The sequence below is a fragment of the Plectropomus leopardus genome, chromosome 16 (genome assembly GCF_008729295.1).
Source record: "Plectropomus leopardus isolate mb chromosome 16, YSFRI_Pleo_2.0, whole genome shotgun sequence".
Lineage (NCBI taxonomy): Eukaryota > Metazoa > Chordata > Actinopteri > Perciformes > Serranidae > Plectropomus > Plectropomus leopardus.
In genome coordinates this window covers 25,973,979-25,991,402 of record NC_056478.1, presented here as the reverse complement: position 1 = coordinate 25,991,402, position 17,424 = coordinate 25,973,979, and the positions used below count along the sequence as shown (strand labels likewise).

The following is a 17,424-nucleotide window of genomic DNA, read 5'->3' as shown; positions in this document are numbered from 1 at the left end:
GAGTGCAGGAATGAGCGGTAACTTCCGTGACGATGAAAATGAAGAGGCAGATTAAGTGATTCATGTCTCCTTTTGTCCAGGCTACAACGCCCCTTACCTGTCAGTGTACAGTGAGAACGCTGTCGATGTGTTTGATGTCAACACCATGGAGTGGATCCAGACCATCCCCCTCAAGAAGGTCAGTGCTGTGGACTGTGGCCTGCTGGGAATATGATTGTCACCTCAGCAGCAGAGCGTTAAGAAATTCAGACAGCTAGAGGCATCTCTGGCTCCACCTGCTGGATCAGATGAATGAATCCTGTTTGCCCCCGTCACCATAGTAACCTCACTTAGTCTTCTGATTACCATCCGACAATATTAATAGATAAAGAAGCTGTAGATTTGAAAGTTTTTACATGATGAAGTAAATTTCTGCAATACAGCACGTGATTACTGAACACAAATCAGTCATTGAAAATCAAATAATGATAGATTTCTCTGCTCTTCCCTTCAGGTGCGACCTCTGAATGTTGACGGCTCTCTGAACCTGCTGGGACTGGAAACAGTCAGGCTAATCTACTTCAGAAACAAGATGGCCGGTAAGAATTCACATTTTTTTGTGAGGAGCATCACATGCCTAAAATTGTCACGGATGTGTCAAGGATGACGTGATAAAGTCTAAGATTTTTTCCACTGTGGTCCAAATTGGTCGCTCTCTGTCACAGTACGCTTTGGTGGAATATGTAGCTGCAGTCGTCATTTTAGGATTTAACGCTTGAACTGATGAACTTTAAAGCTATTTTGTCACTGTGTAACTTTTCCTCTGCTCTGTATAAAATATGTTTTGTAGAACAAAAACATTTTGAGTAACAATAGAAAGTTGTATGTGCCACTCTCAACCACTAAAGTAAATATTTCAGCACTTTGTAGTCGTTGGTGTAAACAGGCCTGTGGCTCTGCTGTGATCTTTCAGAGGGTGACGAGCTGGTCGTCCCGGAGACGTCAGACAACAGCAGGAAGCAGATGGTGCGCAGCATGAACAACAAGAGACGTTTCTCCTTCAGGGTGCCCGAGGAAGAGCGACTTCAGCAGAGGAGGTAGTTTACCGGCAGCACGAGGCGGCGTGATTTACATCAGATCACCAGATATTGTTTTAGGCTTTTTTACTCATTCCTTTTCACTATTTTTCATCTAACTTTCTTTTGCTTCAGCAATTCTGTTATCTAATTAAGTCTCTCGCAGCTTCTTGTGCATCCTCTGTGCTCTATTTTTTGTCCTGACCTTCTACTCCGTGTGTGTTTTAATGTAATTTGTAATTTATTTATTTAAGAATGGACAATGTAGATTCATCCACATTTAAACAAATGTAAATGCACCCGAGTTAGCTGGAGAGCTCGTTTTCATCTGTGCTCCCCTGCTTGATTTTAATTGGCATCCTAAAATAACAACAACATGAAGATACAGTATGTACAACGGTGAAGACAAACAACATTAAGACAAAAAGCACGCAATATAAAATAAACGTGTACAAGTTAAGAATATACAACACTATTTGACAATATCAGCAGATAAAATCCAAGCAGCAGATACAGGTACCGTGTTAGTACGTTTTTTTAAAAGTTAGGTAAAATTAGCCACAAATCAATGTTGACATTAGAATCAGTGCTGACATGCTAACAACTATTTTTTTTTAATTGTGTTTCCCATGGAGCACTTAGCAACAGTACTGGCATCACTGCTTCCAAGTGCTCTTCTGGTCTTCATTATGTTTGAAGACGGCAAAAATAGTTAATAAAGTGTGAAAGCTCAGGAACTTATCATTTTCAACAAAATAGCTTCAACACTAAAACACACTTGCACAACTGAATTCTCATTTCAGAGCATGCAGGGAAGCAAAACCAATATTACATGTTGTAGATGTTGGTCAGTAGTCAAAAAAACAAATGGAAAGCAATTTACAGCAGCGTTGTGCTTGTTGTCCTGAAGGTGCAATTCATGGTCAGTGGAGGAGAGCACCAGATGAGCAGGAGACCAAAGCCACATTTTAGTTTGGCTCTGCCAAACGCTGCGCGCTGCTGTTCTCACTCTCATCCAGTGTCGTTACTGAAAACCTCTTTGTGCCTGCGCTCATCTTGTGTGTGTGTGTGTGTGTGTGTGTGTGTGTGTGTGTGTGTGTGTGTGTGTGTGTGTGTGTGTGTGTGTGTGTGTGTGTGTGTGTGTGTGTGTGTGTGTGTGTGTGTGTGTGTGTGTGTGTGTGTGTGTGTGAATCCAGAGAGATGCTGAGAGATCCAGAGATGAGGAACAAGCTGATCTCCAACCCCACCAACTTCAACCATGTGGCCCACATGGGACCAGGAGACGGGATCCAGATCCTGAAAGACCTGCCCATGGTACACACACACACACACACACACACACGCACACACATTCCTGAAGACTTATGTTAGCAGACTTGCGCCTCCTGTAGTAATCACCAGGGTTCCTGCAGAACTTTAAAAAGTTTTAAAAGGCATTGAATTATTAATCTAAAAATAAGGGTTTAATTGGCATTAAAACGTCTTAAGTCAACCTTTCATAAATCTTAAAAATTATAGGACATGGGAAGTGGGACATTCTGAAGTTTTTTTCTGGTGTTGCTTTGTAATATCTCAAAATAAAAGATATCTTTTTTTTTTTAGTAATTACCAAAAGCCTCTCACATAAATGTCACACAGATCAGAACAGAGGAAGCAACAAAACTATACATTCACCACATCTAAACAAATAACAAATAAACAAGCTTTTTTTAATGAGAATATGTTCATTGTTTTCCATGTGTTTCACTTCAGAAAGTTTTATTTTATTTTTCTCAACATTAAAAGTCGATCATCTAAATTTTTAAGTTGAATATAAAGATCAGGTTTAATTTAACAGCAAACATTTGTGCAAAAGTGTCCCTAGCACTTGGTAATTTTTCTGTTCATATATATATATATATTTTTTATTTTTATTGTCAGTATTGTTATTGTTCAACTAGTCTTAAATGTCACCTTGAGTGGCTTTAAAAGTTCATAAAAAGTCTTAAATCTAGCTTGTCTCAGGCTGTAGGAAGCCTGCAGTAATCACAGAGGCAAACAGAAACATGCATGTTGATATTCTAACAGTCACACACGGACTGTTTGAGGTGTGTGTGTTTGCAGACCTGCTTCTACAGAGCAGGCGTCCCTCCTTGTCTTTTGTCCTTTGCTGTCCACTGTAGCATGCCAACACTGTGATGTGAGCAGAGAATTCTGCACGGTTTCTTTTTTTTTCCGTACTTTGTAAACTAACTTTTAAAGCTCGGTTGAATCACATGTCCTCCTCCTCATGTCCCTCTGTCCTCTGAAGTGGACTGATCTTGCTCCTCTTGACCGGCTGTGTGTTTAAGCGTGTCTATCTGCCTTTAACCTCGGTGGTCAGTCACACGCTGACCACATGTGTGTATGAGCATGTAGTGTGTATCACTGCACTCTCCTCACTCCTGTTCCCTGCACTGCACTCTGTGTGTGTGTGTGTGTGTTTGCTCTGTGCGTGTTTAAACCAGAACGTCCGTGTTCAGGAGAGCCGTGCGGGTTTCAGCGGTTCAGTCAGCATCCCCTCCATCACCAAGAACCGGGGCGAGCCGGGCCGCTCCATGAGCGCCAGCAGCGGACTGGGCATACGTGAGTAACAGAAGCTCTCCACTTTATCAACTCCATCACTGCAGCACCGACCTCCACCCTGACGTCCTCGTCTCTTTCCAGGATCGTCCTCCCAGAACGGCAGCGCTCTCCGCAGAGAGCTGTCAGGAGGAAGCTACGGATCCAAACGGCAGACCATGACGTCTCCCTCGGAGAGCTCCCTGTCCTCTGGAGGAGGCATGGACTGTGGTGACGCTCCACTCTCACAGTTTGACAGAGAGGTCAGTGCAGACATACACCCTGAACACAGCGTCATGTGCAGCTGACTGTAAAAGATTCTATATAACAGTGGTTCCCAGCTGGTGGGGCGTGGTCCAAAAGTGGGTCGTGTGTTCATTCTGAATGGACTAGAAGTGACTCGTGACCGAGTCAAGTCTGTGATTTATGTAGAAGTACAGTGAATTTGCAGCACAGAGCTGTTATTTTGAAGTGCAGTTTCCTGCTGTAGAGTGAGAGTTTTTTTTTTTTTTTCAAGAACAGTAACTCGTTTATTGCCCTGTTCTTGATATTATGTGACCTAAGGGACTTTTCTTCATTTGTCAGAGGAGATGGGTGGCTGTTTTTCTTTTTCTTTTTTTTTTTATCCTCCTCAAAGCTACAAATATTTTTCTTGAGCCTTCCTGAGTGACTCGGGGAAAATGCACATAGTTCATGCAGTGTTTGTCTCATATGATTTTTTCAAGGATTGTCAGAAATGTGAAAATCCAATGATATTTTCTATTTTTACAGTTTCTGGCTGTGATAAGGATTTCTTTAAAAAATAAACCAAATAATGCCAAAACTTTTAATAGGGCAGAAAAAAATCACAAATATTTTTAAAGAAAACATGCTTTCCAAACCCACCAGACTGCAGGTTTGGAAGGCTTGTTTTTTTTTTTGTTTTGTTTGTTTTTTTTTTACCTACGAAGTCCGGGCTAAACCCCCAATGTCCTAGAAAAGCCCCTGGTTTTATCTAATTGCACTTCATTCTTGCAATATGTTTTTGCATTTTGTTTGAAGGCCACGTGTTATTTACAGTTTGTAAAAAAAGAAAAAAAACAAAAGAATACGTGGTCATTTCTCCGATGTGCAGACCTTGAACAGAGGCTGGACCAGCTGGGAACCACTGCTATATAAAATACTGTCCCTTTAAGAGAGGACTGAGTTCTGTATGGACGGTTTATGGACGATCGTAGAAACTAGATATGGAAGAAAAAAAAAAAATCATACTGTTCCCCATTGAAAGAACTCCTCCCTCTATCCCATCCGTCACAAACATCCCGCCTCCGGGTGCAGGCCTATCACCTCATCCCACCTCTCCGACTGATTGGTTAGCTCCCCTGTGATGTCAGCGCTTTATAGTGAACGCTCGCCAAAGCCTTCCCACGGGACCTGCTGTAGGTTTAGCTCGGGCTAGCTGTTGCCTCAAATTAATTTCGGAAACACTGTAACACACAATGCAACAGTTTGTACACGTTTGAGCCCTAAAATCGAAGCAGTCAGGCAGTGGTGTTGATTCCTGCTTACACAGCTAATAGACACATTTACATGATATCTTGGATCAACAGTAACTGCAGTAGCTTTTGCGGTTTTGGGCAACTTCTACCCCCATCCACCCTCCCACCCTCAGACCGCGCCCGCCATCCTTCCTGTGGCTCCCCCCATCCTCATGGCCCATACGCCTGGACGCTGTCAGCTCCATTTTTGCCCCATTCCTCGCCTCCCTCCGCCCTCACTCAGCTGTGCCTCGCCCCCCCCTCCTCCTGCCTCCCCCTCCCCCCTCTCCCACCCCAGCATGTTGTCTGTGGGCTGGGCGCTGAGTCTGAACTCTCCTCTGCAGTGGCAGGCAGTCTCACCGTCGGAGAAGACCCCCGATCTGAAAAGGGCTTTAAGGACCCTGCTTAGTAAGATGAAGGTAATGTCAACAGCTGCAACGCCAAACACACAACTGAGAGCACCGTGTCACCACACGCAGAACACACCATCATGTCACTTTCTATCAACACATTAGCATGGGGTGCATTAATAAAACTACAGTCACATGTTGTCAGGGAAACTGTTGCCGTGCCACAGCTCTCGCTGCACCATCTCAGCCCCGTCACATCAGCAGCATCCTGTCACATCTGTCACCGGAGCATCAGCCGCACCATCAGTCTGTCCCTCACCTGGCCGCTGTCATCTTTGGTTGCCGACTATTTCAAGAGTGCAACGCCGCCGCCGCTGCTGCTCGGCCATTTTTTCTTCCCACAGTCACAGAGCATGTCTGCTTCCACACGGCTCCCCGACAGCCAGCCCGTGTTTCTAACCACGAGCTGTCCAGCAATACAGACTGATAAGTGCGCTGCGCAGTCAGGGCTCCACAGGACCCTGCAGGGTGTTTCTGCAATGATAAATGCATCACCTGATTGATTACAAATTGGATTAGAAAAGATCACAGCAGCTGCATGGTTTGGAGTGATTCTGATGCACATCTCTGGTTCAATGACTGATGAGTTCATGTGGGTGGAAAGGCTGAGTGCTTTTAAACACAGTGTTACAGACAGATTTACGAAAGACGTGTGTGTGCTGTGAGAAACACAGGACTGGTGTAAGATTATTTAACATAACAAGTGTGAAAAGGTGTTTTCAGATCAAACGGTTCTGCAGAGCTCCCCCAAGAAAAGGGCTTTTTTTTTCTGTTTATATTTGCACCGCCAATAGCAACGCAGTGACGCAAGCCAGCCGATGACTACTATACGCTGACGAGTTAAAATCGCCTTGTATTTCCCCGTCGCGTATATGCTCAGTTAAGACTGGACTGAATTGTTGGTCCAGCTGTTTTCTTTTTCTTTTTCTTTTTGTCTCAAGCTGTCGTGTGCTGTTTACATGGCCGACATGACTGAGATTTTGCAAATCAGACGGGGTTCGATTTGTAAGACTAAGAGTAGATCCCTTTATTATGCCCAGAAATATGACTTATTAACAATCACTTTGTGTGCGCAAAAAACCCATAACACAAGGTAAAAGTCGTCATATGTTGACAGTATTCTTGTCAATTTGGCATCAACGTGATGGTGAAGATGAACTGTGTCAGTTCACACCAAACAACCGAGATCATGACGTGTGCACCAACCGGGTGCTGTAAAATCCTGATTTCATTCCGTCTTTGGAAATTTTTCTGCGACGGTGAAATCTCTTGAAAAGTTGTGTGCTTTAAGGCTGGCATAAAATGTGGCTCGTGTTCGACCAGCACTCACGTGGCTCAGGGTTCCTCTCACGCTGGAAGAGGAACTTATCTGACGTGGGAGCTTTAAAGCTCCTAATATGGCGCGCTGACTGCAGTCGTCTGAAAGCGCCTGCATTGCGATGTTTCACAGCTCCACTGTGTTTCCCTGCAGCTGCAGATGGTAGAAGAGAGACAGCAGGACGAACGTGCTGCCTGGTGTTCGATAGGACAGATGTGTTTAGATTGGACCCAAACAGGAGACGATTGTTGTCCATCAAAGACAATCAAGCGCAGAGTCAGTGAAGAGGAAAAAGAGCTTTTCATTCAGCAAATGAGATCATTGTAAAGGCCCTAACCTGAGGACAGCATCACTGACCTGGAAGCAGAATCGTGCTCATTGTGCCACATATGAGCCGTTTTAGGAGCTCAGTGTACAGTCCTCTGTTTAAAAGGGACGGAGCGGCAGGTATCATGTCTGTTTTGGGTTAAATTTCCTCACATAAAGGATGTGAGTCATACTGTGCTGCACAGTATGAAGGTTTAACCCACACCCCCTTTCATCTGGCCGGCCTGCATGTTTGTTTTCCCTCAGCTGATCATTTCTGGTCAATTGAGCTGTTCATCTGCTGATGATGTGGAATGTAGTGGAAGACGAGGGGGGGGGGGCACCGTGATGCAGTCCCACTTTACATCTGTCCTCCACCCCAAACAGCAGCAGAGAGAGAGAGGCCGAGATGTTTGCATGATTCCCAGGCACAGAGCAGTGAGCCACCACCCCCCCCGAGAGACTGAAGAGTTTTAAAAAGTAGTCTTAGTCTCATTTCCCCTCTGGCTTTAAGACTCAGACAGACTCTCAGGCTGAGGTGCACCAACAACGACTCACTTTTAAACCTCATTAAAGCAAGTTTTATTCTGCTGCACCAAACTTAAAAACTAGCTTTAAATTTAGAAAGATTCAGTTCAAACCTTTCTTTAAATATCAGTTTAGTTTTCACAAATACATTTAATTCTAAATGTAATTTAAATAAATGCGTATAATTATATATAATAATATATCATAATAATTTGCAAAAATAATACATTTTAAATTTAATTCTGTTGAACCGGACAGTGAATGAATAAATGATTTTCCAAATGTTTTTCAAAGGAGGAAAAAACATTTTTAGGAACAATGCAATGTTTTTTGCTTTCCAAAATATTTTACCCCGATTTCATGGCTTTAAGTACTTGAAAAAGGAAAGGCCTACAAAAACACACTTTCCAGGCATTTGTGAAAAAAACAAACTGCTAGTGCTGCTTGCTATCTTTACTCACAAGTTCCATGACTTTTCCAAAACTTTCAATGATGTGTATAAATTCCATGACTTTTTCAGGTTTCCCCTGTTAGTGTTAATTATGTTAACCTAGTGTCACTAAACTCTGATCAGAGCTAATCTTAGAAGAAGTGAGTCCTTGTTGGTTTGGTGCAGCCCAGCCGGAGTCTGTAACACACGTTTAAGGTCTTCACATCATCTGATTATGTATTTTCTTCTTCTCCCTTTTTTCTCTTCCTCATGCTTCACCCACTTTCTTCATTCCAATCCCTCTTCCTTCATGTATCTCCTGTCTCCTCCTGCAGGACTCGGACTCCCCCCGTCACTCCACGGCCTCCAACAGCTCCACCTTCAGCAGCCCTCCCAGTCCGGCCTCCCCACACAAGACCAAGTCCCTGTCCCTGGAGAGCACAGACCGGATGGGCTGGGACACATGAGCCTCGGCCAACATCTCGACCCCACCGACCGACCGACCGACCGACCGACTGACCGACAGCACAGGACTCCTCCTTTCCCGCCTCTCCCTCCTCAACCGCAGCCTCTCACATCCTTTCTGAGTACCCCCCCACCCCCCCACTGCCCGGAGAACTGCACCTCCTGACGAACATTTGTCCCACTTAACAACCTCCGTTTGTCTCTCATCATACTTCCAAGACGGGGCAGAAACGCTGAGTCCGTCTTCTTGTCAAGGGAATGTCTGAGGTTCTGAAAAAGGTGTGTGTGAGGGTGCAAGTGTGTGTGTGTGTGTTTGAGAGAAGCTGTATGCGCTCGCCAGCGTGTGTGCATGTGTTTATCCGGAAAGGGCAAACGATATAGGAAAAAAAAAACTCCCGGCTCGGCTGTTTTTTCGCGATAAACCGAAACGACGCCACTGTGTCCACGGCCCCGCTCAGAGACTCTAAAGCCTCACGATGCAACAAAAAGAGGAGTATTATCGCGAGAAATGATTTGTACTTGTACATAGGACCCTTTGGGTTTTAGGGGACAATATTTTAATTTATTTATCAATCTTAGACGAGGAAAGGGAGGCTCACTTCACGGCCGGAATCAGACGGGTGGAGTTTAACCCCGTCCTCACTTCCCTCCTTTGCTTTCTCTTCGGGTGCTGCAAAAATTCAAAATGTTTAAAAAAAAAAAAAAAAAGAAAAGAAAAGAAAACAGAGAGAAAGGAAAGCAATGATTTTTTTTTCTTTTGCTCATATTAAGTGCAGTGACTTTATATTATTTTTTAATTTTGACCATCAGCAAACAAGCAGCGTTCATAATAATAATAATAATAATAACGTAATAATAATGCTGGCTCGTATGACATCACCACAGCTCCTCTGTGCTACTCTCTTCCTCATCGGTTCGAGTGACATCATCCAGCAGCTCTGGACATGTCCTCCGTCGTAGTGTAGGCGTTTGCTGTACAACCAAACTCACAGGCTCCCATCACAATAATGTACATAGGTTCAAAGTAGAGAGTAATATATGATAAGGAAAATACTATAGAGAACTACACGGGAAAGACAAAAAAATCCTCTTTGACTTTTACGGAGTGTTTTGGGGTTGTATTCACACAAAAAGCCATTTTAAACCACTTTCAGTTTTCTCTTTTTTTACCGATTGATTTTAGATTTGTTTTATAGATTTTGTTTTAATTTTATGTATGACACGCATTGTGTTGTGTGTTGTTGGTTTTTTTTTTCCCCCACTCGGTTTGCGTTTGAGTGAAGAGTATGCATCGACACTACTGCCCGTACTGTAGAGTGAACACGTGCATTTATCACACATGTATCGACACACGCGCGCGCTGAGGTGGTGTTTTTATGCAGCAAATGCCTTGTCGTGCTCCTCCTCTGGCTGTGATAGGAGGAGCTGATCATTTAATCATGTGTGTGTTTAATTGGCTGTGGTACCTGGATGGAAAGTCATTCCACTGAGCTTGATTTAACCAAAAATGGACAAAAAGAGGGACAGTATTTAGTCTTTCTGACAGCCTTTGTATATTCTGAAGAAAGTTTGGTTGATTTGTTGATTATGAAGCAACATTAAGAGAGCTCTTGATTTACAAAAAAAAACAAACAAAAACACTAAAATGAGAATGTAAACACTTAAAAGTCAGCACCGTTTGTCTTGATAAGCAGATGAAATAACCTCAGTGCTACCTGTTGTCTGTAACATTAGCAGGGCTGGATGTGTAAACCCCCCTGCAGGCGGGTTTTCTTTGGCAGGCCCCTGAAAGAGCATTACACGGTGAGGCAGCTCCTGGCTGCAGAGCAGGCCGTGCACAGCCAAAAACCTGTTACCTCTGTTCATCTCCTTCAGCCTACAGACAGACAGAAAAGCACGGCTCACAGGGCAGAGTGAGGTAAAACTGTGCAGGAACAATGTCGACTGTCCTGACGTTAAACACTAACTAGCCCGTGGTTATAATGTGGTATTAACTGTAAGAAGAACGCACATATTGAACTCTGTTTCTGGCCCGTTGTTGGTGCAGAGTTACAGGTCAGCGGCCTCCAGATTCCTCCAGTTTATTCCGCTTGTCTTGTTTGTTAGAAAGGGAAGCAAAAACGAGTACTTTGGTGGTCATTCCTCCCCAGGTCGAAACACAACAACGTAGCTGTAAACAACCCATTCCAAGTGTTCTTTTAGTATTCCATTTTATATGAAGCGAGAGACGGAGAGCAGCTGGTTTTATTCCAAGCAAAAACCTCTTCGAGACGTTTTAAGCTAGTGAGTCTCCGTAGTTACTGCTGGAGTTTCTGTAGAATGTATTTAGACGGGGGGTGACGTAGCCAGGTGTTTTATTATCAGCCAATATTGTACAGAAAAGTGATCCCAGACATCCCAGTTTGAGGAGAGGGGAAGAGAAACTCAGGAAATGTCAGAACCAATGAATTTAGATGAGTTTGTTTGATGGATGGATGGAGCGAGAGAGCGAGTGAGGTACAGATGATGTACAGTAGATGTGACCTGGGTGAAGACAGCAGGAAGAAAAGGTGGAGATGATAGAAGAAAATGTTGTCGGGGTGAAGGGTGGCAGGTGGTTTGATGGCTGAGGTGCCACAGTGGAAGAAAAATTTAAAAACATTCAAAAAAAAATTCAAACGCCTTTGCATTTCAGTGAGGTCTTATCTACAGTACCTTCTATATTATTTTGCTCTTTCATATCATATTACACTTTGTTTTTTTTCTAGGATTGCTTTGTAATAATTTGTACAGTTTTGCATGTTATAGATGTAATCATTTTTGTTTTCGGTTTGTTGTTTTACTTGGACTTGCTCCTTTTTGAACGGTTTGGGCGTTTTACTGAGGATAACCCACTACAGGTGATGTAGATTCTTTTTTGCACAAAAAAATATTTAAGGTGTAAGGTCAAAACAAAAAATAATGTATGGAACTGGCTGCCACACTTATGTGGAGAACTCATTATATTAACCTGACTCCGATGTATTTCAATAAAGCGGAGGGCTGTTACAAATACAAACCCAACATGTGATTGTGTTGTCATTGCCTCCGATAAATCAGTTCTTTAAAAAAAAACCTTTATTACAAATGAACAACAAAAATTCCGTTTGTACATCTATACAGGTTTTGCCGCTAGAGGAAATGTTGCTCTAATATTTTACAGTAGTAATACAAGTAAGGACACGTTTTTAAACAGGACAAACTACTCAGACTTTGACTCTAATTCAAGGGCGCGCTATCTATTTAAACTGTGAACGTGTGTTCAGACAGAAAGCAAAGCCAATTCCTGCTTACTCCCCCACCAACAGCCCACTGTGGCTAAATAACCAACTCGCACCGGACAGTTGCTGTTCAGCTCAGCCTCTACACAGTACACATACACATTTTTCACTCAAGTTAAAACATTTGTTGTTTCTTTCCATAGACGTACGTAATTATGCTGCCTGAAAAATTAGCTTAGCGTTCTGTCTAAACACACAGTCATAAGGCAGGAGTTTGGATTTAGCTTTTTTTTCCTATAGTTTAGCCCTTGCATTCTGGCAAAAAGACATTTTTTTCCTTTATCAATACTCGCATTATTACACCAAATGAAGTACCTCAATATAAACATTTTTTTAAATGAGACAAGGCTTTCAGGAGTCGCGTACAGCGTTTGCAGAGTGTCAGTTGTTCACTTAATATCTGTTACCTTTCATGTGGAGTTTCAAATCAAGTGTGAATAAGTTAACTTTATAAATAGTGGATTTTAACAGGTTAAAGGGACAGTTCACCTCCAAACCAAAACACATATTTTTCTTCCAACCCGTAGTGCTGCTTAGAAACATAGAGTGTTTTGGTGGGAGTGGCTTGTGTTGGAAATGAACAGGATGATGCGGTTGGCAGGTGTAGTCCTGTAGAGAGAAAATAGTTCCTACATCAAACTGCTCACAACAAGGCGAGTAACCGAGTCATGACAGAGACGTTGCCGTTGAGTTTTTCAAATGTGTTTTTGTTGGCACTCTGAGCACCACAAACCGAATGCCATTATAGTTCCATTATATTGGAGATAGGGCGGACATCACGGATGCCAATAGGTCCAACACTCGGCAGCTCGCACCAAAACAGTCTATAATAATAAAAAAGCACTACAGGTAAGAAGAAAAATACGCATTTTTGATTTTGGGGTGATCTGCCCCTTTAAGTTGCCAGAATTTAATTTGAAACTGAAAAAGACATCAGTGCCTGAAGAGAAGCACAACAGTTGAAATGTAACCAGTAAACCTTAAAAAAAAAAGTACCCTGCTTCTAACCTCCCGAGTGCTCAGAAGCACAGACTAGAAGAGAAGGCTCATCATGTCTGATGTCCATCAGCAAGTCTTCTATACAAACAAGTCCAGTACAAGTAAAAAACAATCCAGTGCAGTCCGTCAGCGTTGGTCACATTGTGTTCTGGCTCAGTAATGTAGGTCCACCAGTGAAGCCTCGTCGTCATTTTCCAGTGTTGGTTCTCAGAGGCCACCGTCACCACCGCAAAATCCATCGTAGGTTTGCGAACTGGACAAAAATCATTTTGAACTTCAGTTTTTGGGATCAGCTAGTGGTTCGAGTAAAGCTGAGAAGACATTTTAAGGCATGGATCCACACACAGTCCTCTCCATCTGGCTGGATGAATCCCCCGTTAAGTTAATGTCATCAGTAATCTGTGCTTCAGCTCTGAGCTCCCAAATTCAACAGGAGAGGACACCGCAGTTTTTGCTGCTCTTCTTTCTGACGTTTGCCGTTGGTTCTCGCACATTCTTAAACTTTCCACAAAAAGAAGGTCGGCTTTCCTACTTTCACTGGTACCCATCCAGTCACATCTTCTTCGCAAGTGTCCTGGGATCCGGTTCAGGCCGTCGTTCCGTCCTCCTCCAGCACTCTGTGAATCCCGTTTCCAGGAACACCGAAAGCAGCTTGGGTGCTGGTGAGGTCTCTGACACTGCTGTGCCGCGACTGGCTCTCAAGTCGTTGAGTGGAGCCGTGCCGCGACAAACTGTCCAGACGATTGGTGCTGCAGTGTCTGGACTGTGATTGGTCGTTGAGGCGAGGCATGCTTCCGTAGGGGAGACGGTCATCTGCGGCCCGAAAACTGGAGGCTGTATATCTGACATGAAGAAAAACAAACAGCAGCATCAGCAGCAGATCCTCTGTAGTGGAATACACAAAGACAAAACAGCTCTGTGAAGACGTCTGACAGATGCGAGACCTACCTGCCATCTCGGGAGCGGTGCAGGCTGCCGTGGTAGCTGCTTATCTTAGAGCGTGCGCTGCGGACCGAGCCGGCCCGGCTGGTGCTGGCGCTGGGCGGCTCATCCAGCATGGCCAGGTGGGTAGATGAGGCGTGGGTGGAGGTCCCCTGGGTGGACGTCCCCCTTGACTTCCTCACGATGGGCGTGTTGGGGTCCCTGAGCAGCAACTGGGCGAAGTCGGGCTCCTGGAGCACCTGTCGGCTCTCGTTGACCATTCTGCTGCAGCAGGGGAAGGAGGAGGGGGTGGAGCAGGAAGAGCAGGAGGAGGAGGAGGGGAGTGGAGGAAGGGGGGGGAGGGAGGGCGGCAGGGGGGTGGGGGGGGGGCGCCGGTGAGTTCCTCACGATGGGCGTGTTGGGGTCCCTGAGCAGCAACTGGGCGAAGTCGGGCTCCTGGAGCACCTGTCGGCTCTCGTTGACCATTCTGCTGCAGCAGGGGAAGGAGGAGGGAGTGGAGCAGGAAGAGCAGGAGGAGGAGGAGGGGAGTGGAGGAAGGGAGGGGAGGGAGAGCCGCAGGAGGGTAGGGAGGGAGAGGGGGAAGGTAGTGGGGTTGTGGGAGTGGTAGAAGAGAATGGAGGAGTGCGTGGAGCAGGCGGTGGGAGAGGGGGTTAATGCTCTGTGTTTGGAGGGGAGGGGAATGAGCGCAGAGAAGGGCCAGTGTTCACCACCAAGCCACACACCTACACACACTGCTGAGTCATGACAACCATCTCACATTTCAGGACAGTAAGTTTGAAGTCATTAAAAAAGTCAGTAAAAAAAACAGTTTATATATTTTTTTAAAAACAGTCACAGTACAGTATATATTTTAAGGGTAAGTATATTATCACTTTAATAAATTCCTACTATACTATACTGTACTATAGAATTTTTTTTTAAAAAATTGTCTTGGTATAGTGTGTCATTAAAATTTAAAAAAAAAGGTAAAAGTATAGCGTGTGATGAAAACTTTGTTGCACAGTATGACAAGAATCTCACAGTATAATATGGGGTTAAAAAATTCAGAAAAGTGTCAAAGTATATTTCATAAAAATGCAAAAAGAAAAAAACTATCATGGTATGGTATGTCAAAATAGTATGGTATAAAATAGCATTATAAGATCAATGTGGAGTATGTATTGTTCTGACTGTTTAAGATTTTGATCTTAAACAGTCAGAACAATACATCTTCCACAGTAGCATTAAAAAGTCATAGTACAAAATACCACAAAAAAGTAACACGATAGTATGTCCAAAATAGCATGAAAACATCATAGTATACTATGTCTTCCAAAATGGCAGAAAAATGTCACAGCATAGTATGTCGCCCACAAACGGACCCCTTTCGCCCCCCCGGCTGTGCCTTGAGATCCTGTACATGAAAATCACAAACAGGATCGGAGACAAGGGGCAACCCTGCAACACCAACTAGGAGTGTATTTGACTTTACACTGAGTATGCGGACACAGCTCTAACTTTGGTCATAAGGGATTGGATGGCTTGTAGCAGCGACCCCGGCACCCTATATTTTCTCAGTGCCCCCCACAGGACTCCCAGAGGAACGCAGTCATAAGCCTTCACCAAGTCCACAAAGCACATGTAGACCTGATGGACAAACTTCCATGACCCCTCCAGCAGCCTCGCAAGGGTAAAGAGCTGATTCACTGTTCCACGACGAGGACGCAACCCAGTCTCCTGAATCTGAGGTTTGACAATTGGTCGGAGCCTCCTTTCCAGCACCCTGGAGTAATTTTTCCCTGAGAGGTTAAGCAGTTTGATACCCTGATTGTTGGAGCACACCCTCCAGTCCCGCAACCATGTCTGCCACAGGCACTGTACCCGACCTCCATGTGACACTGAACAGGCGCTTCAGCTAAGACAGCCCAACAATGCCTTCATCACCTCAGGACGAATCTCATCCACTCCGGGCACCTTGCCGCCAAAGAGCTTTTTAACCACCTCAGAGACCTCTGCCAGGGATATGAATGAAGGTTCCCCCGAGTCCTCAGTCTCTGCCTCCTCCACAGAGGACGTAACTACAGGATTCAGGAGTTCCTCAAAGTGTTCCTTCCACAGCTTGACAATATCCCCAGTCCCGTTCATCAGTTCTCCTCCCCTGCTGAGGACAGCCTGAGACAAGCCCTGCTTTCCCTTCCAAAGACTTCTCACAGTTAGCCAGAATTTCCTTGAGGCCGACCGAACGTCCTACTCAATGTCCTCTCCGGACTCCTCTCACACCTGAGTTTTTGCTTTGGCGACCACCTCAGCTTCAGCCCTTCTAGTCAACCGGTACTGCGGTCTGCTGCTGCTGGAGACCTCTGGGCCAATAACGCAATAACACAAAGACCTTCTGACCACAACCTCTAGCAGCAGTCTCCACAATGGAGGTTTTTGAACACAAACCACACGGATTCCATGTCCCCAACCTCCCCCGGTATGCACGAAAAGTTCCTCCTGAGGTGTGAGTTGAAGAGCTCACGTACAGGCGCCTCTGCCAGATGTTCCCATTTCACCCTCATTACTCGTTTGGGTTTACCGGGTCTGTCTGGCATCCTCCCCCGCCACCTGATCTAACTCACCACCAGGTGGTGATCAGTTGACAGCCCTGCTCCTCTGTTCACATGAATGTCCAAGACATACAGCTGCAGATCTGATGATACGACCACAATGTTGATCATCGATCTTTGGCCCAGGGCGCTATGGTACGAAGTACAGTTATAAACATCCCAGTGCTCGAACATGGTATTTGTTATGGTCAATTTGTGACTAACACAGAAGTCTAATAACAGAGCACCACTCGGTTTCGGATCGGGTATCTCCCAATCACTCCCCTCCAGGATTCTCCGTCATCACCCATGTGAAGATTGTAGTCCCCCAGCAGAACTTTGGAGTCCCTGGTTGGCACCCTTTCCAGGAGACCGCCAAGGAAGAGACTCCAAGGAGGCAGAGCACGCTTAACTACCATTCAGTGTATATGCACAAACAACAGTCAGAGGCCTCCTCTTTGCAACACACAGTCGTGAGTATCCAAACATCGCCAGGAGCCTCTCAACCTGGGCAACTCAGGAAAAGGCGGGAGTCCAACCCCTCTCCAGGGGTATGGTTCCAGACCCAGAGCTGTGTGCGGAGATGAGCCCAACTATATCTAGTGGGTACCACTCCACCTCCCGCACAAATTGCGGCCCCTTCCCCACCAGAGAGGTGACATTCGACGTTCCCAGAGCGAGTCTAAGAAGCTAGGGGTCAGCACGCCTGGGGCCCACCCCTGCCTGCTGCCTGCCACACAGTGCACCCGACCACAATCCCTTTCTCGGCAGGTGATGGGTCGACAGGGTGGCTGCTCGATTGTTTCGGGCTGAGCCTGACTCAGCCCCATGTGTCTTCAAAAAATGGTTTCAAAAAATTCATTGTATAATGTGTCATCCAACAAGGGATAAAAACTTCATAGTGTAGTATGACGTCCAAAATGGCATAAAAATATCATAGTATGGTATGACGTCCAAGATCGCATTAAAAACGTCGTAAAAATTTTTAAGTATAACGTCCCAAAAACA

At 44.8% G+C, this 17,424-nt stretch overlaps 2 protein-coding genes across 6 annotated transcripts in view; one reads left to right on the top strand and one right to left on the bottom strand.

The window, feature by feature from the left end:
• Positions 1-9,356, top strand: part of cdc42bpab (CDC42 binding protein kinase alpha (DMPK-like) b) — a 102,180-nt gene extending 92,824 nt beyond the window's left edge. For 2 of the 5 annotated variants that reach the window (XM_042502978.1, XM_042502976.1), the window contains 8 exons: positions 81-178; positions 494-578; positions 953-1,076; positions 2,252-2,369; positions 3,542-3,659; positions 3,741-3,898; positions 5,497-5,571; positions 8,480-9,356. In XM_042502978.1, the coding sequence (XP_042358912.1) occupies positions 81-178; positions 494-578; positions 953-1,076; positions 2,252-2,369; positions 3,542-3,659; positions 3,741-3,898; positions 5,497-5,571; positions 8,480-8,611 (908 nt within the window). In that variant the 3' untranslated portion in view covers positions 8,612-9,356. The remainder of the gene's footprint in view (positions 1-80; positions 179-493; positions 579-952; positions 1,077-2,251; positions 2,370-3,541; positions 3,660-3,740; positions 3,899-5,496; positions 5,572-8,479) is intronic. The other 3 variants (XM_042502981.1, XM_042502979.1, XM_042502977.1) reach the window with 2 other exon arrangements.
• A 2,368-nt stretch (positions 9,357-11,724) lies between these two features.
• Positions 11,725-17,424, bottom strand: part of fzd3a (frizzled class receptor 3a) — a 32,044-nt gene continuing 26,344 nt past the window's right edge. Inside the window, exons 8-10 of the mRNA XM_042503459.1 lie at positions 16,982-16,987; positions 13,856-14,110; positions 11,725-13,749 (exon numbers count right to left, since the gene is read on the bottom strand). Coding sequence (XP_042359393.1) covers positions 13,494-13,749; positions 13,856-14,110; positions 16,982-16,987 — 517 coding nt within the window. The 3' untranslated portion in view covers positions 11,725-13,493. The remainder of the gene's footprint in view (positions 13,750-13,855; positions 14,111-16,981; positions 16,988-17,424) is intronic.